This window comes from Lissotriton vulgaris, chromosome 3_1, assembly GCF_964263255.1.
Source record: "Lissotriton vulgaris chromosome 3_1, aLisVul1.2, whole genome shotgun sequence".
NCBI classification, from domain to species: Eukaryota; Metazoa; Chordata; class Amphibia; order Caudata; family Salamandridae; genus Lissotriton; species Lissotriton vulgaris.
The window spans coordinates 667,006,842-667,032,836 of NC_141689.1; the positions used below are offsets into that span (position 1 = coordinate 667,006,842).

At 48.0% G+C, this 25,995-nt stretch overlaps 1 protein-coding gene across 3 annotated transcripts in view; it reads right to left on the reverse strand.

The window, feature by feature from the left end:
- LOC147726898 (solute carrier organic anion transporter family member 4C1-like) overlaps positions 1-25,995 on the reverse strand; it is a 575,548-nt gene that overhangs the window by 317,355 nt on the left and 232,198 nt on the right. For all 3 annotated transcript variants that reach the window (XM_086960969.1, XM_086960968.1, XM_086960970.1), the window contains exon 7: positions 24,251-24,395. In XM_086960969.1, coding sequence (XP_086817095.1) covers positions 24,251-24,395 — 145 coding nt within the window. The remainder of the gene's footprint in view (positions 1-24,250; positions 24,396-25,995) is intronic.

The window sequence follows — 25,995 nt, forward strand, 5'->3', positions numbered from 1 at the left end:
AGGGATGAATCCCGTTTGGATGGAAGACAGGATTCCTAAAGTTCTGTGGTCTCCTATTTTGGGGCTGTTTGAAGCTCGGAATAGGGTAAAAATAGGACAAATGCATAGGAAATATTTGCGACTCTCTATAGGAAGGGGTTCTGCAAATGTGGTCAACAGCAGAGGGGTCCCTAAAATTGATTGTTATAACATCCCCTGCCACTGTTTTGGGGCCCCTCCCAATCCATCCTACTCTTCTCACTGCCAATATGTGGCCTGACATATTAGGGGGTAGGGGTCTATTCAAGTTTAGCCACTGTATGCACTTATTGTGTAGCTCAACCTCTTGCTCTCTCTTCCCCTTACTAAGGGGAGGAACTCCCACTATGGCCACTACAAATGATTAGGCTTCTGGAGGCAAATCTATTGTTGGCAGAGGTTTGGATGTTACTTTGGATGGGAGAGTTCTCGGTGTTGCTTTTGTTTGTGCTATGATTTTACCCTCCTTGGGATGTTGACTGGGTCTAGCAGACTGTCCCACAGCGGGAGAAGTTTTAGGACCTGATGACTTGGCCACAGGTGTAGCTACAGAGTTTGTCTTTTTAACAGCAGTAGTTGCAGGACCTGGTTTTCTACTTGAGACTGCCGGAGTAGTAGGTTTAGCTATGTCTGGGCAGGGTACCTTTACAGAGACACTATCTGGAGCAGTGGGTAACGGGTGGGCTTTGGGGATATGTGGTTTAGTTGTTCCCATAGACTTGTTGTTTAACATTGATGCTATCCTATCTAGTTTGGAGACCAGGTGTTTAATATGGGATGCGATTATTTGTTCCAAACTATTCTGAAGATCCGTCACCATATTGGTAACCCAACAAGGTATCCCTGTAGGTGGATGCCGAGGGTGGTCAAATGGGGTTACCAGATTATGGTTGGGCTGTTTCTTCATGGTTACAGTCTTAGTGGGATTATCCTTTTTTGTCTTAGAAGCCACTCTGCCGGTTTTTGGTTTAGCCACAGAAGGGGGAGAGGGCAGGATACAGGATTGATCAACTTTATTAGTGAAAGACTCCATTAGAGCTAGAGATGAGTCATCCACTATTGGAGGTTCAATTGGAACCTGTGCACAGGGGAGCTCGGCGAAGGTAGAAGTTAAGTAGGAATCAAGGATCGTAGGGTACATAGCAATGACTGAGCAATCTAAGCCTTGGTCTGTAGGAGATATTGTGGGCGGGAGGGATAGTATTCTTTCAGTATCTTCAATTACATTTGCGACCACCCCTATAGTCTGCTTCAACATTTTGTCTATTGCCGTCAGTGTTGGAAGAGACTGCGGCATTGTGGCTTGAAGTCTTGTGTTGGGGCGTGAGGTGGATGATTTAGCTTTCTTACCCTGGATGCTCATAATTAACGTAAATTGCCTCGTTGATGTAGACTGATAATATGGAGGGAAATGCCAGGGAAGCGATTAGGCCAGCTAAAAGTAGGATATAGCTTCCACAGTAGAGAAGGTCACCCCGCTTAACAACTATCAACAAGAGGTACAAATGGGGCGAAGGGCTGATGACAGTACCTTCTGAATGGATGCCAAAATCTTCTCGGAAAAGATGTCTTGGAGATAAGGGGGGTGGCCCGTCCCGTCCACAATCGACCACGGACTGCCACAGATGGCCCGCCCTCTGCCCGGGCCCAGCCCGGCGTTGCCCGCACGCGTCCCGCGACGCAGGAGGAAGGGCTTGCAGAAATACGCCTCCCGGTGGAAGCCCCAGCTGGCAGGCGGCATCCCCGCGAAGCAGGGGACGCTGGGGATTGTAGTTTCTCCTGCCCAGCCCTCTCGGCGGCCGTGAGTGGTTTGCGGCGGCGGGGGCAGGCAGGGAAGGCTGGAGTCCTGGAGACGCAGTAAACAGATGGTGGTAAGCCCCGAAGGTGGTGAAGATGATCCCCCTTGCCGACCTGCAGGCTTTATCGCCGACTTTCCGACTTCCTGCTACCGCCCGCAGTCCGCGGGCTCGCCTCAGGTTTCACTTATCTCTGACGCTGTCCACTGGCCAGGCTCTCGCTACTGCAGGGGGGAGGGGGTTATTGAAATTGTGGGGTGGCGGGAATCGCGGGTTGCTACCGCCGCTTGGAAGCTCACAAGCTCCACTACCTCCTCCTGACAGAAGCCGGAATCCACAGGCTCAGGCTACGACTCTCATCAAGTCCATTCTAGTCCAACTGCCTCAGTTCGATTCGCAATGCATGCGATGCCCGCCTTGGCCTCACCCGCCTCCGCGGTGTCGACTTTGATAGCTCAGCCGAACCACGGCTCTTCGTTCTTTTTTTTGCTTTGGCGAGGCTGGGGTTCAGATACGGGCTTACGGGCTTATGGCTTTCCTCTGCGGGCTTCTTCTTACATGCCACGCCGCCCGCGGCCGTTACTCCGCTCCTCTGCTGCTCCTCCGCTCGTAACGTGACTCCTCCTCCTCCATAAAATTTGTATGGTCTGGATTATACATCAAAATATTTTGAAGCTACAATATGAAGCAAAATAAAAGTATAAAGCAAAAGATTAAACAATTGTACTTTTCAGTAGCATTATAATAGGTTACACAAACACTTTATATCACACACAAAACTACTTTAAAACAACAGGTCAAAAGATGTCCTGAAATGCAAAAAATTGATTAGAAAGTATACAAAAAATACGCCAGACATTTCACACAACACAGTAGGAAGGCAAAATGTGAAATAAACCATTGCAAGACTTAGCATCTAATATTCTGTCATTTACACAACTTAGAAGGATATATAGCATTTGTCATTCTATGATCAATGCAGAGTATGTTTTCACATAAATAACCACTTATATTCAGCATACAAAATGACATACCGTAAATTTTTTGAGTAAATAAACTTTGATTTGGAAAACGAATAACATCAGTTTAATAAAATAACAGGGATAGGACAACATACAGAATTCAACATAAACACATTTCAAAACATAGCAAGAAATGGAGATTAATACTTTGATATTTGTGAAAAATTGTTAGAAAAGAGAGAATGAGCAAGATAACATTGCTATATTATTTTCACAAAACAAAAACAGTCATCATGGTAGTTGTAGTAATTTCAATTAGGCAAAAACAAGGAGATGATGAACAGAGCACTGAAACTTTTCAGACACTCACCCCAGTCACAGATCTGGGTTGAATCCTTCATCGTTCTTTAGCTCACTTTGCCACCCCAGTTCAGACTCAGCTATATGCAAATCACTCATGACTCTGTGCCTCATGGAAACAGTCCAGCCCGAACTGCTAAGCCAGGTCTTTCCTGGACCAGAAACAAGCATCCTGGGACCGGTTTTGGGGTAACATCCCTCATCGGCCAAGCTAGTGTGAATCCAGTGGCAAAGAGAGCAAGGGGCCCACGTCTGGGCATACCCTGCCAACTAGGGCAAAAAAGGCAAACACAACCAGATGATGGCGGAGCGCTGAAACTTTTCAGACATTCACCCCAGTCACAGATCTGGGTTGAATCCTTCATCATTCTTTAGCTCACTTCACCACCCCAGCTCAGACCAAGCTGTATGCAAATCAGTCTTGACCCTATGCCTCAAGGGAACAGTCCAGCACGAACTGCCAAGTCAAGTCTGCCCTGTACTGGAAACAAGCATACTGGGACCGATTTTGGGGTAACACCCCTCATCAGCCAGGCTAGTTTGCATCCAGTGGCAAAGTGAGCAAGGGACCCACGTCTGGCACACCTCGTCAATTTAGGGGGAACAAAGCAAACACAAGGAGATGATGGACGGAGTGCTGAAACTTTTCAGACACTCACCTTGTGTTTGCATAATTTTAATTAAAGATTAACAACACTTAAAAATGTTTAAGTTCAACATTCCTATTGAAATTATGCTGTAAAAAAGAACAGGCATTTACAATTAAAAAAACATCTATGCAATTTATTATTTGGTGTAAAAACACTTACATCATGTGAAATGTTATGGAGATTGAAACCTGTAATCTTGTTGATAACAAATTATTTTCAACAAACAAGACCACAAGACAATTCATAAACATACATATATGTATATTTCCAAAAAGTGCTAACACATTAGCAAGAGCTAAATGTAAACCAAAAACAACATTTAGGTTAAGTGACACATTCAAAAGTGTAACTTACCAGACTCCACCAGGGATTCCTGTCAAACCTTCCAGATGTAGGCTCTGCAAGACCTTCTCCTCGCAGGGAAAAAGTTGTAAGGGGGGCTGGGAGAAACACCACCAGTGACCGCCAGTGACGCTCGAGGCCAGGCGATACACTCTCACCTGCAGGTCATTCCATTATCATTTCCTCCTGTGTGCACAGGTTGTTTACTAAAGCATTTACTCTGACAGCTTTTCTGGCCCACATTTGCCTTTTCTGAGATTTGACTGTATTTTGATGGGCTCCAAACAATTGTGGCTCTACACTAATTATTGAATCCACCATGACTGACGATGCTCCCTCTGTCAACCGGGGATTTCACCTCCCTGCGCTTATAAATAAACAAAAACGAAATCAATGTTATGACCCACAAAAATATGAATGAAAAAAGATATACGGGACAAGAGGCAGAGAAAGCTACATAATAAACCTGACTAAACTGCCAAATGTTCAGCTTGAAAATGCAATTGTGCAGTGGAATGGCAAAGGATCATGGCCTGAAATCGAGTGTGTCTTATTATGTGGTATGCATGTGAAGGCAATTAGCCAAAACACATCAGGTGTGTGATGCAACTGTCCATTCAAAAGCCACAGGAATTATCAAATGTTGAACGCATCCTGTGATGGTATCACTCTGTCAGCAATCTGCCGCTAGAAACCACCAGCACAACTTTGAATGCTAAATAGACTTGTGCAGTCCCACCAGCCTGATGGTGACAGAGATTTTAGCCAGCAGAGATGTCTGCCACGTCAACTTAGGTGAACCATTTACACAACGGATAGCATTCTCTCTCCACAGACAACGGTTCAGCAACCACACATCTAAATAAGGCACTCACTATTCCGTCAGCTTGGCAGATTACTTGTGAACTTCACCATGGAGGGAGGACAGGAGTCCTGCAAAGTTATAAATCAGGCTCAGTACCTTAATTGATAATTTAGAAGACACCTGAGTTGGCAGACTTCATTGCTCTGGAGACAGACGCCAACCCAAATTCCAATGATTGAATGTCTATGACAACACCATGGCACAGGAGCCAAAACAAACAACGCAGTGGAAGGATGGCATAATGTCTTTCAATCTACACTAGGCAGGACCCAACCTACACTCTACATAAAGAACAAAGGGCGTGATTTTGATGTTGGGCATCGGGTCACCAACAGGCCTTCAGTGGCGGTCTGACAACCGACATCCTTCGGTCCAACTGCTGCATTACAATGCTGATGGTCAGACCCACAACTGTCGGACTAAAGACCGCCATATTCACCAGGATCGGAATTCTTGACTGGGCAGCGGTCAGACCATTGTCCGAGCATGGCAACGTTGCCAAGGCAGGTACCAACGGCTGGATTGCATTATCCCTTTCCAACAGCCTTTTCATGGTAGGAAAGCCATCATGCAAAGGTTGTCAGAAACGGATATTGGTGGCCCCAAACAGGGCCCTCGTCTATCATGGGCCACTCAAAAGAAAGATCATTTTTTTAAAAACTATTTGATATACTAAAAAAAAAAAAATTTCCTTTTAAAAAACAAATGCTAAGTCAAACTTTCCAAAAAAGACATATGTAATCGAAAACCTGCAAAGAACAATACTCATCAGTAAAAAAGTAACTTCAAAAATAGTATATACATCAGACTTAATCATCAAAAAGCACATAACATAATAATATATCACTAACAATCTCTACCTAAACCCAGGCCAACACACTAGGAAACAACACTACAACTAAATCTATGAAAAATCCCAAAGTGACACTATAGGTAAAGTTTACAACTCCCACTTATATCCTCCCTACCTAAAAAACTAAAAAAAAGTTTAAAAAGGTCTTACCGATTCCAACGAACAGCAACACCTTCCTTCCAGGAAAATAGACAAAAAAGCAGACTAACAGACTAAAAATAGAAGGTAATGGTAAAAATAAAATGTCCACTAAATGAAACATAAAAATGACTATCTCCCCATAGAAAGAAAACAATGAAAATATATTTTAAAATGCATCAAATGCTTTTAAAAAATGTAAAAAAGGTTTTTTCAATGTTAAACATGTAAAGAAATTTCGTAAAATAGTAAACAAATCTGTAAAATAAAAGTTAAATAATATATAATTTATTAATATATACTAAACACATTATCTTAGAATTACATTTAAAAAAGTACTTTAGCAACTGTAATAATGTATAAAAAATATGGTGATAGGTAAATTTACAGAAAAATGTACACAACGCAAAAATGTATACATGTAACTTACATGGTTTAGTTAATACTAAATTTGCATTATAATATTTTTTATATATCAATATAAAATGTTTTTATATAAGTAAAACTATATATGTTAAAATATATACATTAAATAAATATGAGAGAAAATGTAAACTACTGTGCTGTGTACCATTGTTATAATTTAAAAATATAAATATAAATAGGGTATACTGTGAGTGCACAACCAACTCCAATGTGAATTCATTTTCTGAAAATCTTGGACACTAATGAAATTACATTAACCACTCCTCCTATGTACAAAACCTTTTTAACAAAAGTACTGGACACTAAAAGGATTACATTTAATATTCCCACTCCAACCTTAAACATTTTGGGGAAGGTGTTAGACACTAACGCAGTCACATTTACTATTCCCACACCAATCTAATCTATTTTGGGGAAGGTGTTGGGCACTAAAAGGGTTACTTATACTATTCCCACTCCAATTAAAACCATTTTGGGGAAGGCGTTGGGCACTTAAGGGATCCCATTTTCTATTCTCACTCCAAACTGAAGCATTTTGGAGAATGTGTTGGACACGTAGGACCTTGCAAGTTTGGCGGTCCGGTGAAACGCCGAATCCACACTGCTAGTCCGAGCGCAGTGAGCTCGACGGTCTGATCACCATATTATGAGTTGGGCAGATCGGCTTACTGAAGACCACCGCTCGATCGCCGAGATGCCACCAGTGTTCCACGAACCACCAGGATTACAGTCAGGGAAAGGTAGTCACCATAGTGCCATTCCACGAGCAGACCGCAACGGTCCGACTGCCTGCTTCAAAGTGGCGGTGATGAAGGATTTGGGGTGAATACTCACCCGTTTCATCTTTTTCGGGGCTGATGTGGTTTTCCAGGTCCCCCCTTCACAGCAGGATATTTACCCTGAGGATTATGGCCCTTATCCCCTAAAACCCAACATCCTGCTACCATAACAAAATATTATAAAAAAATTATATACACAGAAACTTACAAACAAATCACAATTTAGACAAACAAAACAACCTTAATAAATACACTGAACAAACAAATTATCAAACAATTGAAATAAAACAAAATGCAATAAAAAACACATAAAAAACACATAAAGCAATATTCTATACAACAATATTTTCTCGAACAATTTTTTAATGACAATAATAAAAACAACGCTTAAAACACTTAAAACACTTTAAACGATATTCTTTCCTTTGATTTTACTGTCAACTATATTTTTGACATCCTGATATTCTTGACACAATATTTTGGTACCACAATAATTTTGTATTGTATATTTTGTCCGAACTCCCCTTTAGCACCAGAAATTGGTGCCCAAGTAGCTCATCTTACTTTCGACACCTGTTGCCATCTAAATCACTAATATGTATCTTATTTAGCCTGTGGCAATACACTCTAATAGCAGATTCCAGGATGCAACAGAACTATGATGAGCCTAAATTCGGCAGCACTGATTAGACATGGGACAAATAGGAAAAGTACTCAGTCTGGTTGTATTCCATAAGTGCCCAGATAGCTATCCGGTATCCTATGTGCATTGAATTTGTCTAGACTTTAATTCTGGTTTAATTTCAGTTTTCTTCATAATATTTTTATACCCAAGATCTAACTCTACTTACAGCCAAAGAGATTATTTTACTTGTAGCTATTTTTGGGGAACCGGTTTATCTTCAAAGCTCTGCTCCGGCTGAAGGGAGAGATCTTTGGCCTAATTTATGGGCAGAGTTGATGGAATTTTACTGCGTCCATACATGTTGGAGAATTTCTTTACAGCCTAAGTTGCGTGAGATCACAATGCTGCGCTTTAGGTTACTTAGCTTTGCCATTTGGTGTCATCCTTGAAGCTTATTTTTAACATATCAAAGTCAAAGACAAATACTTTTTGTTTTGTACCTGAGTTTCTTTGAGCGCAATATTATGTTTAGAGAATTTATTTTTATAAGCCGTATATGGTGTTCAAACCAGAGAAAAATTACCAAACTTGCCAATAAGGTGGGAAATGCTGACCTAACTATAACTACCCAGTGATGACGTCCACTCCCTTTAATAATAATTTGGTTCAAAGGGTTGGGGTCCCGGGGCCAAATAAGTCTGTAGCTGGGCAATGGTCACCGCTGGGTAGTTATAATTGCCTTTTCTGTTTTGCTAATAAAGTTGGCCTTATTCAAAGAATCTCCACAGAACGTCAAAAAAAGTTCCTACTTGTTAACTAGGTTATGCATGGAAGGTGTGGGGATGATCCGTCAAGTGGGGGCATAGGAAAAAGGTGGGGTCCCAAAATTTGCATGAATTTTCCACAGACATTTCCTATAGACGGTTTTTAGCCAGCACTACCGCATAAACTACTGAATAGAACTACACCAAATTTAGAAGAAAGCTAGATCTTTGTACAGAGATTATGCTTTTTGTAATTTGGTGTAAATCTATTCAGTAGTTTTGAGATATTAAGATTTACAAATATTTGTATATTTGAGCAATTGTTTTCGAGGGAAACTCGGAAGAATCCCTTAAACCCAATTGTTTTTTAAATTGAGCATTCAGATTGGACCAGGAAGCTTTTTTTCCCTTGGGCCAATTCGCTCCTGCAGGAGTCAAACACCTGCGTGAGCAAGTTCTCTGATTGGCTAATAGCAACATGAGAAAAAAGCTGCTGCCAGACTTTCCAAGACTTAGGGCCCATTAGGATGATGGGCGGGAAACCACCCTGACCGCCATGGAGGCGGGAAACAACTGCCCGCCGGGACCGAGGAGAAACCGGCGGTCAAATTAGGAACAACCGCCAAAAAAGACCGACCACGGCAGTAGCGGGCCAACCAAAACCGCCTGACACGGGTGTTGATGTCCAAAAACCGGCCACAGCAGTCGGAAACGCAGCAGAAAAGCTACAACACGCCGCAAGCATAGTGGAGACACCGCACAGGTATATCCCTGATGGTTACAGGGGTACGATCCTTTGTTTCCTACTGCTGCGGTCACATACAGGAGTGAATGTGAGAGACTGCGGAAGAGCTGCAGCATAGCTACCACAGCGGACGATATATGAAAAACATGGCAGTCCAAAGCAAAAACACAGCCGCAATTCCAAAAATTGCATAAACCAAAGAAGCCATGCCCCCCAAATACACAAAACACAAACAAATGAAAAGGCAAAATGCCAAACTGAAAGCTACAATTCCCAGGACAACCCCCACAACACACCTGACAGCACAATCCAATGTGGACACACTCACACAGCTGTGTATTTAACCAGCCCCTTTACTGACCACAATCCTTTGCAACACTCCAGAAGAGAAGGGCATACACCAGATCTGACAGGAGAGGCAAGAGAACACAACCAACCCACCACCACAACCACGACCACCACCATCACACCAGCACCAACAATCCCCCAGCACATAACACACCTCACACAAAAACACCACACCCACCACCCAAACCCCTGCACCCACAAACACTTCAAACACCACGGCATCACAGAAAATGCCCAAATTCACAGAGAGTGAGTTGACAGTCATGGTAAATGACATAGACAGAGTGGAACTACAACTGTTTGGTAGCCTGGTCCAACAGACACAATTAGCAACAAGGAGTCAAATGTGGGAAAGGATATTATAAAGGGTCAATGCAGTAGGGTCACCCCGCGATTCAAGTAGGAGATCATGAAGCGGTGGCATGAGCTCAAGAGGGTTGTCAAACAGAGGAGGAGCAAGAACTGGGAGCTGGCTAAAAGGACTGGCAGTGGCCCTCCCATCCCACAGAAAACATTAACACCATGGGAGGAGAAGGTGCTTGCCATACTGCATCCTGAGAGTCTCACAGGAGGAGTGGGGGCTGGTAAGTACAAACAAATGTCAACCAACACACTGATATGTACTGTTTTGCACATTGAAAAACACACACCACACCAGACAAATCACATCCATCTGCACCACACACCCACAAAAACCTGTCTCACAGATCCAACATACACCCACTCCCATGTACCCTAAACGTAGCTAGCAATATAACCATGGAAGCATGAACACAGTCAGTCTGCACTACTACTCCCACCATGCCAATGTTCCACATCCCAGCAAAATGGAGCCCTCCCTCCCTCCCACAAGCACAGTGACGCCATTGCATTGTTAAACAAACAAACCCACCTTCACTGGGAGGCCTGTATGTGGGAGGGAGGCCTGCACTACTACTCCCACCATGCCCATTGTCCCACACCCCAGCAAGATGGAGCCCCCCCCTCCCTCCCACAAGCACTGTGAAGCAGTTACCTTGTTCACCAAACAAACTAACAGGTAGGTAGCCATCTTGCTTGTGAGGCATGTATGTGGGTGGGAGGCTCGTACTACTACTCCCACCATGCCCCCTGTCTCACACCCCAGCAATATGGAGCCCTCCCCCCCACACCACCCAGGAGCACATGGAAGCCATTGCATTCTTCGCCCTCACCTTACAGGTAGGTAGCCATCCAATACGGGAGGCGTGTATGTGGAGAGAGGCCAGCACTACTACTCCCACCATGCCCCCTGTCCCAAACCCCAGCAAGATGGGGCCATCCCTCCACAACACCCAGGAGCACATGGAAGCCATTGCATTCTTCACCAAACAAACTAACAGGTAGGTAGCCATCTCCTCTGGGAGGCCTGTATGGGGAGGGAGGCCTGCACTACTACTCCCACCATGCCCCCTGTCCCACACCTCAGCAAGATGAAGCCTTACCCCCGCACCAGCCAGGAGCACGTGGAAGCCATTGCATTCTTCACCAAACAAACTAACAGGTAGGTAGCCATCTTGCTTGTGAGGCCTGTATGTGGGAGGGAGGCCTGCACTACTACTCACACCACGCCCCCTGTCCCACACCCCAGCAAGATAGAGCCCTTCCCCCACACCACCCAGGAGCACATGGAAGCCATTGCATTCTTCACCAAACAAACCAACAGGTAGGTAGCCATCTCCCCGGGGAGGCCTGTATGTGGAAGGGAGGCCTCCACTACTGCTCCCACCATGCCCCCTGTCGAAACACCCCATCAAGATGGAGCCCTCGTCCCACGCCACCAAGGAGTACATGGAAGCCATTGCATACTTCACCAAACAAACTAACAGGTAGGTAGCCATCTTGCTTGTGAGGCCTGTATGTGGGAGGGAGGCCTGCACTACTGCTTCCACCATGCCCCCTGTCCCACACCCCAACAAGATGGAGCCTTCCCCCACACCACCCAGGAGCACATGGAAGCCATTGCATTTTTCACCCTCACCTTACAGGTAGGTAGCCATCCCCTCTGGAAGGTCTGTATGTGGGAGGGAGGCCTGCACTACTACTCCCACCATGCCCCCTGTCCCAAACCCCAGCAAGATGGAGCCATCCCTCCACAACACCCAGGAGCACATGGAAGCCATTGCATTCTTCACCAAACAAACTAACAGGTAGGTAGCCAGCTTGTTTGTGAGACCTGTATGTGGGAGGGAGGCCTGCACTACTACTCCCACCATGCCCCCTGTCCCACACCTCAGCAAGAAGAAGCCTTACCTCCACACCACCCAGGAGCACGTGGAAGCCATTGCATTCTTCACCAAACAAACTAACAGGTAGGTAGCCAGCTTGTTTGTGAGGCCTGTATGTGGGAGGGAGGCCTGCACTACTACTCACACCAAGCCCCCTGTCCCACACCCCAGCAAGATGAGTCCTTCCCCCACACCACCCAGGAGCACATGGAAGCCATTGCATTCTTCACCAAACAAACTACCAGGTAGGTAGCCATCTCCCCGGGGAGGCCTGTACGTGGAAGGGAGGCCTCCACTACTGCTCCTACCATGCCCCCTGTCCCACACCCCAGCAAGATGAGGCCCTCCCCCACACCACCCAGGAGCACATGGAAGCCATTGAATACTTCACCAAACAAACTAACAGGTATGTAGCTATCTTGCTTGTGAGGCCTGTATGTGGGAGGGAGGCCTGCACTACTACTCCCACCATGCCGCCTGTCCCACACCCCAACAAGATGGAGCCTTCCCCCCACACCACCCAGGAGCACATGGGAGCCATTTCATTTTTCCACCTCACCTTACAGGTAGGTAGCCATCCCCTCTGGAAGGTCTGTATGTTGGAAGGAGGCCTGCACTACTACTCCCACCATGCCCCCTGTCCCACACCTCAGCAAGATGGAGCCTTCCCCCCACTCCACCCAGGAGTTCGTGGAAGCCATTGCATTCTTCACCAAACAAACTAACAGGTAGGTAACCATCTTGCTTGTGAGGCATGTATGTGGGAGGGAGGCCTGCACTACTACTCCCACCACACCCCCCTGTCCCTCATCCCATCAAGATGGAGCCCTTCCCCTACACCACCCAGGAGCACATGGAAGCCATTGCATTCTTCACCAAACAAACTAACAGGTAGGTAGCCATCTCCTCTAGGAGGCCTGTATGTGGGATGGAGACCTGCACTACTACTCCCACCATGCCCTCTGTCCCACATCCCAGCAAGATGGAGCCCTTCCCCTACACCACCCAGGAGCACATGGAAGCCATTGCATTCTTCAGCCTCACCTTACAGGTAGGTAGCCATCCCCTCTGGAAGGCCTCTATGTGGGAGGGAGGCCGGCACTACTACTCCCACCATGTCCCCTGTCCCTCACCCCAGCAAGATGGAACCCTCCCCCCACACCACCCAGGAGCACATGGAAGCCATTGCATTCTTCACGAAACAAACTAACAGGTAGGTTGCCATCTCCTCTGGGAGGCCTGTATGTGGGATGGAGGCCTGCACTACTACTGTCACCATGTGCCCTATCCCACACCCCAGCAAGATGACGCCCTTCCCCCACACCACCCAGGAGCACATGGAAGCCATTACATTCTTCACCAAACAAACTAACAGGTAGGTAGCCATCTTGCTTGTGAGGCCTGTATGTGGGAGGGAGGCCTGCACTACTACTCACACCACGCCCCCTGTCCCACACCGCAGCAAGATAGAGCCCTTCCCACAAACCACCCAGGAGCACATGGAAGCCATTGCATTCTTCACCAAACAAACCAACAGGTAGGTAGCCATCTCCCCGGGGAGGCCTGTATGTGGAAGGGAGGCCTCCACTACTGCTCCCACCATGCCCCCTGTCCAACTCCCCAGCAAGATGGAGCCCTCCCCCCACACCACCAAGGAGCACATGGAAGCCATTGCATACTTCACCAAACAAACTAACAGGTAGGTAGCCGTCTTGCTTGTGAGGCCTGTATGTGGGAGGGAGGCCTGCACTACTACTTCCACCATGCCCCCTGTCCCACACCCCAACAAGATGGAGCCTTCCCCCCCACACCACCCAGGAGCAAATGGAAGCCATTGCATTTTTCACCCTCACCTTACAGGTAGGTAGCCATCCCCTCTGGAAGGTCTGTATGTGGGAGGGAGGCCTGCACTACTACTCCCACCATGCCCCCTGTCCCAAACCCCAGCAAGATGGAGCCATCCCTCCACAACACCCAGGAGCACATGGAAGCCATTGCATTCTTCACCAAACAAACTAACAGGTAGGTAGCCATCTCCTCTGGGAGGCCTGTATGGGGGAGGGAGGCCTGCACTACTACTCCCACCATGCCCCCTGTCCCACACCTCAGCAAGATGAAGCCATACCCCCGCATTCTTCACCAAACAAACTAACAGGTAGGTAGCCAGCTTGCTTGTGAGTCCTGTATGTGAGAGGGAGGCCTGCACTACTACTCACACCACGCCCCCTGTCCCACACCCCAGCAAGATAGAGCCCTTCCCCCACACCACCCAGGAGCACATTAAAACCATTACATTCTTCACCAAACAAACTAACAGGTAGGTAGCCATCTCCCCGGGGAGGCCTGTATGTGGAAGGGAGGCCTCCACTACTGCTCCCACCATGCCCCCTGTCCCACACCCCAGCAAGATGAGGCCCTCCCCCCACACCACCCAGGAGCACATGGAAGCCATTGCATACTTCACCAAACAAACTAACAGGTAGGTAGCCAGCTCCTCTGGGAGGCCTGTATGTGGGATGGAGGCCTGCACTACTACTCTCACCATGTCCCCTGTCCCACACCCCAGCAAGATGAAGCCCTTCCCCCACACCACCCAGGAGCACATGAAAGCCATTACATTCTTCACCAAACAAACTAACAGGGAGGTAGCCATCTTGCTTGTGAGGACTGTATGTGGAAGGGAGGCCGCCACTACTACCCCCACCATGCCCCCGTCCCACATCCCAGCAAGATGGATCCCTCCTCCCACACCACCCAGGAGCACATGGAAGCCATTGCATACTTCACCAAACAAACTAACAGGTAGGTAGCCATCTTGCTTGTGAGGCCTGTATGTGGGAAGGAGGCCTGCACTACTACTCCCACCATGCCCCCTGTCCACACTCCAACAAGATGGAGCCTTCCCCCACACCACCCAGGAGCTTATGGGACCCATTGCATTTTTCACACCCACCACCCACACCCCTGCACCCACAAACACTTCAAACACCACACAGCATGGCATCACAGAAAATGCCCAAATTCACAGAGAGTGAGTTGACAGTCATGGTAAATGACATAGACAGAGTGGAACTACAACTGTTTGGTAGCCTGGTCCAACAGACACAATTAGCCACAAGGACTCAAATGTGGGAAAGAATAGTATAAAGGGTCAATGCAGTAGGGTCCACCCCGCGATCCAAGTAGGAGATCATGAAGCGGTGGCATGATCTCAAGAGGGTTGTCAAACAGAGGAGGAGCAAGAACTGGGAGCTGGCTAAAAGGACTGGCAGTGGCCCTCCCATCCCACAGAAAACATTCACACCATGGGAGGAGAAGGTGCTTGCCATACTGCATCCTTGGAGTCTCACAGGGGGAGCAGAGGCTGGTAAGTACAAACAAATGTCAACCAACACACTGATATGTACTGTTTTGCACATTGAAAAACACACACCACACCAGACAAATCACATCCATCTGCACCACGCACCCACAAAAACCTGTCTCACAGATCCAATAGACACCCACTCCCATGTACCCTAAACGTAGCTAGCAATATAACCATGAAAGCATGAACACAGTCAGCCTGCACTACTACTCCCACCATGCCAAAGTTCCACACCCCAACAAAATTGAGCCCTCCCACAAGCACAGTGACGCCATTGCATTGTTAAACAAACAAACCTACCGGTAGGTAGCCATCTTCACTGGGAGGCCTGTATGTGGGAGGGAGGCCTGCACTACTACTCCCACCATGCCCATTGTCCCACACCCCAGCAAGATGGAGCCCCCCCTCCCTCCCACAAGCACTGTGAAGCAGTTACCTTGTTCACCAAACAAACTAACAGGTAGGTAGCCATCTTGCTTGTGAGGCCTGTATGTGGAGGGAGGCTTGTACTACTACTCCCACCATGCCCCCTGTCCCACACCCCAGCAATATGGAGCCCTCCCCCCCACACCACCCAGGAGCACATGGAAGCCATTACATTCTTCGCCCTCACCTTACAGGTAGGTAGCCATCCAATACGGGAGGCTTGTATGTGGAGAGAGGCCAACACTACTACTCCCACCATGCCCCCTGTCCCAAACCCCAGCAAGATTGAGCCATCCCTCCACAACACCCAAGAGCACATGGAAGCCATTGCATTCTTCACCAAACAAACTAACAGGTAGGTAGCCATCTCCTCTGGGAGGCCTGTATGGGGGAGAGAGGCCTGCACTACTACTCCCACCATGCCCCCTGTCCCAAACCCCAGCAAGATGGAGCCATCCCTCCACAACACCCAGGAGCACATGGAAGCCATTGCATTCTTCACCAAACAAACTAACAGGTAGGTAGCCATCTCCTCTGGGAGGCCTGTATGTGGGAGGGAGCCCTGCACTACTACACCCACCATGCCCCCTGTTAGAAATGGGATCTCTGGCTGGCTAGGGCTTGCTCCAAATCCAGTCAGAGACCACCACTCTAAGTCAGGGCAAGGGAGTTACACGCCAAGATAATCCCTGCTCATCCCCTTGGTAACGTGACACGAGCAGTAAGGCTAAACTCGGAGGCTATGTAAGTTATGCGTTTGCGCGCGCACCCAGCAACAACACCCAAGTTCCACCACAAAGGAAACTCCACACAAGGTTATATATAAAAATACCCTTTGTCTTGTACCAAACACATTAGATAAAAACACACACTTTACACTGTGCCAACAGGCACAGGCATTATTTACAGTGGATATATGTACAGGACAGGGCCACATGGACCACTGTTAGGAATAGGCACTTTTAGAACTCGCACTTGGTAAAATTAGTACTTAGAACATAGAATATAAAATCACTGTAGCACAAAATAGAAATTAGAGAATAAACCAGTAACTACTGGTAAGAGGTAAGTACCACCTACGCAACCCTAACCACCTTAAGAGAATGTCACACAGGGAACCAAGACCTCACTAGCAACACCTGTACTAGGAAGAACAACCACCTAAGTATCACAATACATGTAGGGGTATAGGAATAAAAGCATAACACATGATGCATAGAAACACATTCAGAGGTGCAGGAAAAACACAATTGCGCAGAAATCACATAGGCCACAACCTGTGACTGTCCCCAGGCCAACTGGCCTCTCTGGGGCTGAAATGCCCTGTGTCCCAAAAGTCAGGGCAGGCTGCGCAGGCAGCCAAAGAAGATGCAGGGCCTACATGGAGCAGTCGCCCACTAAGTGCTGGGCAGTTGTAGCAGGGAGCCTGGCACCAGCGTGCCTCCTGGCTCTTCTCTTGTGGCTCACAATAAAACCACTCTGCCCAAGAACATCGTGGGAGCCTCGCCGGCTCTAGCAACCAAAACAACTGTGGCCCCTTGAGCCTCGTGGGCTCAAGAACAATAATGCTGCCCAGACGTTGGAGTCCCCCCTCTGGGGACTCGTGATCACAATGGCCCCTGCAAGCCTCGGGGCTCCAAAGTACAACAGCCCCAGGAGCCTCTTGGGGCTCTAAAACAATTATGCCTCTTGTTGGAGTCCCGCTTCTCTGGGGTCTCAGAAAGACAATGGCAGCGGGAGCCCTCGTGGGTTCTTAAGAAGAATGTCTCAGTCTTTGTTGGAGCGGCCCTCTGTCAACCGGGGCCGCTCGATGCAAGGTAGGACCCTGTGCCTCTCTCCGGCACGCTGAACCTGCCGCAAGCTCTCCCCCCACCCTTCACACTCACTGGCTTCTCCCGGTGCGGCGGCTGCTCCTCCCCACGGCTGGGCTGCGGGGCTCTATGGCTGCCGGGACGTCCTGGGAGGCGGAGTGGGCTCCCGCCCTCTCTTCGCCGACGACTTCCGCTTCGGGGCTCCCGAGAGCTCCCCTGGTGCCGCAGGTGGGGCTCTCCTTCACCGGAGCCTCGCTGGCGGCGGGACTTCTCGTTTTTCCTCACTTCTCCTGGCCACAACGGAGCGCGGGGTGGGCTCCCGTCCGCTTCCGGTTTTCGGGGCTAGCACTTCCGGGTCGCGGCTGCGGTAACCAATCGCAGCGCGGCCCTGGGGTGTGGAGGCAGACACTTCCGTGTTGCACTAGGCAGCGGCCCGGGGGTGATTCTTGCGGCGTGGGCCGTGGCGGTGGAACACGGGGTAGGCTCCCGTTATATAAATAAATAAAACACGGTGGGCACCTGTTCTTACAGTCAGCAAAAGGGCGGCAAATTAACGGGGTGGCACCCGTGCCGAGATCCTAAAAGAATCTGCAAATCTGCGGCGTGGGCAGCCGCTTGGAGGCACGAAATGGGGGGATCCCCACGCGGCGGAATCCCTCGAGGACGGGATCACCGTGCCAGCGGTACAACGCGCTATCTTGGAGGGGGAGGCCAGCACTCCCCAGGCGCTGCAGGTCAAAGGAGTCCTGCTGCTCCACACTGCCATTGTGGTTGTGTTTCTCATGCATTGCAGGCACATGGTGCCTTTATCCTCCTGTATGGCATGTTGTGTGTGGTGTGATGCCATCCCCAATTAAGCAGTGAGAGTGAAGGGTGCTCAAGTGCACTTCAGCTGTGTGTGCTGCCCAGTGCTCTGGTCAATATGGTTCTGCTCTTGTGTCCCAGAGTGGTGCAGGGTGGTGTTGTTGTATTGGATGTATGTGTGTTGGCTGTGGTATTGATTCACTTCCTGGGTGTGCTGTTGTGTTTGTGCTGTGCTGATTTGTGTTGTGTGTGTTGATGTTGTGTCAGTCATGTCTGTGTGTGACTGTTCTGCTTGGTGTGCACACACTGCTTGTTGTGCACACAGTGCTGTGTGTATGTGGCCTTGGCAATGCCTGATGTGCATCCCCTGATGTCCTGTGGTGTTTGTTCATTTTTGTTTTCATGTGCATCTGTCGTTGGTTTCATGTGACCGTATAGTTCTGAGATGGTGCACTTCTTGTGTGATTTGTGGTATGTTGTGTGTGTTTTGTTCCTGAGTGATGGGGTTGTGCACTCCTGTTGTGTCTGTGCTCCCATTGCCTTTCCACAGTTTGGCTGACAGGGTATGTCTGTTTCTGATGGGGTTCTGTGTGTGTTTCTGTAGTGTTTGTGTGTTGCTTTTGTGCAGGCATCTGTTCAGGCATCCCTGTGTGTGTGTTATGTTTGTGGCTACACCCAGGGTGTATGTTTGTTTGTGTGTGTATGTAATCACAAGTATTTGCAGCCTTCAGTGTGTGTGGCACTGGTGTTGTGTGTTGTGTGTTCCTGTGCAGCCATTCCTGCAGTGGCTGTCTCCCTGGTTGTTTGTTGTGTGGTGCAGGGTGTGGATTGTGCTTACTTGTTGCTGAGCTTGTTGATTGTTTCTGTGCATGGGGGTGCACAGGATGGGCACCTGGCCTGTGGCTTGATGGGGTGGTTGTGGGTGGTGTGTCCCTGTGGTCTTTGTGCCCTGTTATGTTATGTTATGTTATGTTGTATATTGTCTTGTATAGCGCACGGCTACTCAAAAAGAGTGTCCCGGCGCTTTTATTGAGCCCTGTAGCAGAATAACACAACACAGTGATATAAAAACAAATTAAAAGAAACAGAAACAAAGGAAAAAAAGGAAAAAAAGGTCTAAAGGGCAAACAGCCAGGTTTTAAGGCCCTTCCTGAAGGCAAGCAAGTTTGTAGCTCCGCGCAATGTCAACGGCAAAGTGTTCCACAACTGTGGCGCCAGCAACCCAAAGGAGCGGCCTCCAATGCGGGCTCTTTTTACTCGCGGGACCACCGCAAGAAACAAAGATTCAGATCTTAGAGATCGAGCCGGGTGGTAAAAAGCGAGTCTCCTATGGAGATACTTTGCTCCCACAGCATGAAGAGCTTTATAGGCCAAGTTCAAGGCCTTAAAGGCAATCCGCTTCCGGATAGGCAGCCAATGGAGCGACTGCAACAGGCCGGCAGCGCTGGCTCGCCTATTTAGGCCATAGATGGCCCTCGCGGCCGCGTTCTGAATAACTTGCAGCCGCTGCAATAGATATTCCTGCCCATGCCTTGGACTGGTTCTGCCTTCTGCATTGTGCCCATATATGGACCGCTGGGGTGACGTGACCGGGAAATTGCAGTGTGTCCTGGATGCAGTGGGGTGACTTGGTGGCAGGTGGGTCGTGTGTGGGTGCCCTTGTGGATGTGTTGTTGCCCCCAGCAGGGTGTCTGTTGTGGAATTGTACCCTGTGTCAGCCCGTGTGTTGTATTTGTGTAGTTGCGTACCTGTGCAGTGTCTGCGGCGGCCCATTTGATGATAGTGCTGTAGCAGGTACAGCACCGGATACACTTGTAGAGCTGGGTCCATGGGGGGTCTTGACCGTGTGGTGTGGACCGGGTCTCTGCTATCGCGCTCCGCTGTCGAGTTTCCGCCGTCTCTGGTTGGGTGGTGTCTCCGCTGTGGTGCGTCTGCCTGTTTGGGCCATCCTAATTTGTGGAGCGGGCGGACGTCATTCCGTACGGTGGTGAGTCTCCATTGGCTCCCATCGCCGCGGTGGCGGACGTACTTTGATGGCGAGCGCGTCGCTCAGCGTCGGACGGGATTTGACCTATCTTTTACTATACTAATATGGCAGACGTGTTTCCCGATGCTCGCTGGGGGGAATAAGGCATTTTTCCGCCCCACCAGCACCAGGGTGGTGCCACCGCCGACATCCTAATTGACCCCTTAGGATTTAGTCCCGTCCAGAAGTTTGTGGAAAAAAAGATATAAGGGGGTAGGGATACCCTTTCCTGTTGTGGGGGCCCCAGTAGGAACCCCCACCCCGGTCAAACATTACAAGAAAATCTGTGTTTTTTTCTGCTATCCATCAGGACTCCAGTGGGATTGCAGAAAAAATGATGGCGGCCTGGGGTCGCATTGCCACATTTCTTGCCAGCTGGAAGCAGATGTGCATTCTGGTTCACCTCCTGCACTGATGTAGGAAGAAAAACAGAACAATATATTGCTCCTGACCAGAAGGAGCAGCATAAACTTCTGCTCCCTCAGTGTGTGAACAATGCTTGCTCCCTTACCAAGCAGGGAGCAGGCTTAGGCTGCTGGGGCACTGAGGCTCTACCCACAGCTCCTAACGTGTTCTCTGTGTGTGCCCCAGGTGGACATTGGGGCACCCACCAATATAAAAATCCTGCTCAATGGGATGGTGTCCCCGAGGCCTACTAAAGCTCGGGGAGGGGGACCATGTAGCCCACCTCCACCTTTATAATTAATGCAGCCTGGGTGGTGGGTTATTCACCATATATCATGCATATCTGAGTGAATAGTTTAGGGCACATATTGAAGGTCCCATCCATCATCCAACTAATATTGTCTTCATCAATATTGTGTTATTGATTCGATAAAAGGCAAGTGGAGATCTGAAAAATACTTGTAGGGGATATGCTCCCACAAAGAAAGGCTACTTAGGGCCTGATTACAACTTATGGCGGAGCTGTGGCGCAGTGGTGCAAACCTCCGCGCCACTGCCCTGCCAAAGGGCACTGCCACCCGCCTAGCAGATTGCAACTTTTAAGTAGACTGGCGAGTAGCGTGGCAATCCCAGGGTGGTGCCTCATTCAAAGGTGGCAGTGCCTTTGAAAAAGGCACCGAAATGGGAACACCTTATAAGGTTCCTGCACGGTATGTACTCGACTGTCCATGCTGTGCAGGAACTGTTGTTCATGCACACATGGGGGCATATATTATGCCCCCTGTGTGCATCCACAAGCGTATTAGGCATGGGGGCCCTGTAGAGCCCCCTTTGTTTCCCCTCCTCTAGGGTTTACTTGGGGTAAGAACCTCCTTGTACACTCTGGAGGAGAGGAAATTCGTAATATGATGGCAGGACCACAGCAGTCCCGTCAAGCATATTCTGGCCTCCTGACCACCACACCACCTCCAGGGAATGCAGTTCCCCGGCAGCGTTGGCAGTCCAAGGGCGGTCCGACCGCCCAACTCATAATGGGGCAGTCGGATGGCCGCTGCGGTGGTGGCTGGAGTGCCACCGCCTCACCCCTGTGAGTTTGCTGGTCCTCGGATTGCCAGACTCTTAATTAGGGCCTTAGGGTCAAGTTTCAACCACGGCATTTTGCAAGTTGCCTTCCCCTAAAAAATTTGGGGAGGCAAATTTCCAAAGTCTGATGTCTGTGCTTAGATAAGATAAAAACTGTATTACATTTGTTGTTTTTCTGCCCTTCTTACTATTGGTCTGTGTAATCAATGGTTTTCTGTTGGTATTCTCAGACAGGTAGGAATGGAACATGTTGAGAAGCTCTGATGCATTGAAAGTCTGCTTTCAAGTTGATTGTGTTTTAGCAATTTACAAATTTCTGACCCATTTATGAAGGATCTAAGAAAAACCCTTGGCCCTAAATACGTTTTAGTGCTTTAGTATAAGAGGAGTTACTATCAGGGACTCTGCTAATAACAGTAGACTTTTGACAAATTAGCACCTAACTGGTTTATGGAATGTGAGGATGAGTCCTGGGCTTAACAATAGCAGAACGTAATAAATATTTTGTATTTAAGTTTATTTTATCATTACGACTCTTAAGGATATTGTGGCTTGCACGTGATATGAAAAAAACAATCCAAAATAATACTGAATGAATACAAAAATGAAATGCTACTTATGCCCCCTCAATCAATGATAGCTCTGTTGCACTGAAAGAGTTTGAAGGGGTTCGTAGAATACTTTGTAGCCGTCATTGTTTTCTGTTTTTTTTCTGCTGGACCTATTAACATCATCAGCTTGAAATATATGCCGTTGTACCCACTCCTGCATTCAGTGTTCAGATAAGACTACAATTATGATCAATACTACAAAACATTTTGATTTCCCTTAAAAATGTGTTCCAACATGGCTGATTCTTTGGGGTAGCCCCTGTGCTTTTGTTTCTTAGGTGTAGAAAAAGAGCAGTAAGCAGGTCCACTTCCTTAGTTTCCGTGGCTTGGCCTTCCCCTATAGCATCCCTGAAACCATTAAGAGGCTGTTCAGTGCATAGGTGTGGGGCCAGGGACTAACCCTGTGTTGTAATTGGGACTTAAGGAGTGGGAAATATAACTTCTGCTATCTCTGGCATTTTTGGGAATTGACTAATATCAATGAGCCCCAAATATTTTAGGTCACAAATATGAAAGCATGATCATGCCCAATTGTACTGGAGGAAAGATAATTTGCTGGAAGAGACCACTGGGTTTTGGGGGCTGAAATGTGCCTGATCCAACATGCAAACGGAGCCTCCCTAAATTTCCAGGGCCTGTACCATACTCAGTTTCTATTTACATGAAGGTTTGGGCAGCACTGAGTTTATTTTTTAGAAAAGCACACTAGATTCAGGGGGAGGCTGCAGGGACAGGAAACTTGCTCACAGTACAACAAAAAAGAGAAAAGGTTCTGCCTAGCTTAAGTATTTACTCAGAAATACATCGAGCAACTGACCCTTCCCACTTCCCAAAGAGCATTTGAAATGCACATCCTATTCTGGCCCAATTTGTACTTGAAGCTGCAGTCTGAGTTCATCGCCAGCTAGAGCTCAACATTAACCCAAAATTGCAAAGATTGCATGAAGGATTGCATGAATGTGAAATACGGTGCCATACATAGGCGTGAAAAGAAAGGTGACACTGTCACGGACAACATCTACTTGCTCCGTGTCAGCATTTGATCAAAATTTCTATGCACCATGTTCAAGTAATTTTGTCAGAAAAGGCCAGATAACATATAGGACATGCCCCTCCTATTTCGTACCAACTAGAAATCTCCGTCCATATAACATAAGAACTATCTACCTCCAAAGTTGAAATGGCCAAGTCGTGGAGGCAGATCCCTAGCTGCCCAAGGCCTTAGGCTCTGAAATGCTGCCTATGGATGATGGATCCCGCAGAAAATAACCTAATTATTTGTCTTTAAGAAGCCTCATAAATTAACTAATCTAACAGTGACTGAGTAACACCCTAGGGACCTACACCAGCTGCCTACAGTCTAGAGAGGACCATCGCTTCCACCTCACTATGAAGCAACCCACTACTATCCTCAGTACCACCCACCCGGCCCATGAAATCTGTCCAGACGTATTTTAATTTAAATCCTCTTATTTCAATATGCATATCCTATGCACAGGAGCACCAGCCTGGATACAGCTTATCATACACAAAGGTATCCACCAATATTATGCATAGTTTCGGTGGAGCAACGTGATCCGACTTTAAACTTGTTTGTTGCTGTGCAAAAATAAGCCAACAGTGAAGGATCCTTCGTCTCCAGGCCCTTTGCTGCAATGAAGGTTACACGGTTCATTCTATAACTGTATTTACCTATGTACATCGGGCTCCATTTTCTAGATTTTCTGTAGAATTGATCTGGCACCACACAGGTTATGCAAATGTGAATTCGTGTAGAACGAAAATAGAACAACAAAATACCTCCAATAGTGGCTGAAAAACTGGCGCTTCGGGAAAACTGATTTTCTATAAACTTTGGCAAAAACGCGGCAAACCCTGCCGTCGTGAAAGCATCAGAGCAGCTGGATATTGTTAGACACATAAACACTGGGTTCCTCAACAGCAACTGTGAAAAGAAATAATATCAAAACAGTATTCAATATCATTCCGGAAAATGCAGAATTTTCAAACCGCATTCCTGAAATATATTTAGCATCAAATGTCTGAACAACAAATGAATCACACCTTCCCAGGGAAAAGAAAAACCCATGCATAATCAATATGGCAGAGATACCCGACACCCCCTCTCGACGCAATCCCCAAGGATGGGAAACTGGAAACTGTTCTGAACTTTTGGAAGGCGGGAGGGAGTGACCCTCCCGGCCGTATTTATTAAAATATGAAACAAAATTAAAACATTAAAATAACAGTTTCATATTATGTACAATTTCGTTTCCACATTACGATGTTTGGCTAACCTTAACAGATCTCTAATACAAAGGTTCTCCTAGCCGAACTAACATCCTACAAAACATTTGACTTGAAATTGTACATCCTAACGTTAAGGGCCAACGGCAAGGTCGTAACCGGTGTCAGATCCCTAAACCAGAAAATACCCCCCTCACTTGTGAGGGGGGGCGACCGCACAGAGGCGTACCTCAAGTGCATCTACCAATTTCCCTTTGACTTGACGGGGGCCCCAATGGACTCGACGCCATTTAATGGTCGTCCGAGGACTCGTGTGAGGTGTCTAAAAGGTAGCGTAAACCCCCTCCCGAACCCCACACAACTTACCCATCTGCCGTCGCAGATGTCCTGGCCCCGGGAAATTCCCCAGGAGGGCCCGTAGCCCCTCCTATCCAGGAAGGGGCCTTGACCGCCTTTCCTTTCCTTCCGGCGGCCCATCCTTAGAAGGGACCACCTCCCCATTGAGGGGCCAATGGCCACCTCCCCCGAGCGCTCCCATCCGTAATGGGTGACGCCCCCCCATAGGGATCTTCCAATTACTGCTCACCGATCATGACCTTACCGCCCGACCAAAATAAATACGACAATTTAACTAAAATCACTCAATTACAAAACAACCATAACTATTTCACGTATGATTACTGATCAATACTAATGCAGAATTACTTTATTTGAAAAAACATACTGTAAACGACCATTCTTTATTGCATACTCAAAATAACACGACAATCATAACAACCTGCAAGAAATAGAGTTACCACATCAAAACTTTATTCAAAACAACTGGCTGTCCTCAGGGGCTGGTGGGTGGGTCAAAATTGGCTCTTCGTTCCGTCTCGAGCTCACGTGCAGCGGGGAGGTGCAGCTTCAGAGCACAGGAACAAGAGGATGCTTTCTTGGCTTGTTGCTCCTTTTATCCGTCTTCGGGCGGGCGTAAACCCGCCTCCGCCTGCCCCCGGGGGGCGTGGCCGGCGGCGTCAGCGTCTAGGACAACCCCCTACAGGGCGGGAAAAGGCGCGCCCCGGCTACGCCGCTTCGGGCATACCACCCGGGACTCGCCCCCCGCCCAAGATGGCCTCCCGGGGGGATCGGGGTACTCCACCATACGTTCGGGGGGACCGAGTGGTCGCCCCTTTCCATATGGCAGAGATACCCGACACCCCCTCTCGACGCAATCCCCAAGGATGGGAAACTGGAAACTGTTCTGAACTTTTGGAAGGCGGGAGGGAGTGACCCTCCCGGCCGTATTTATTAAAATA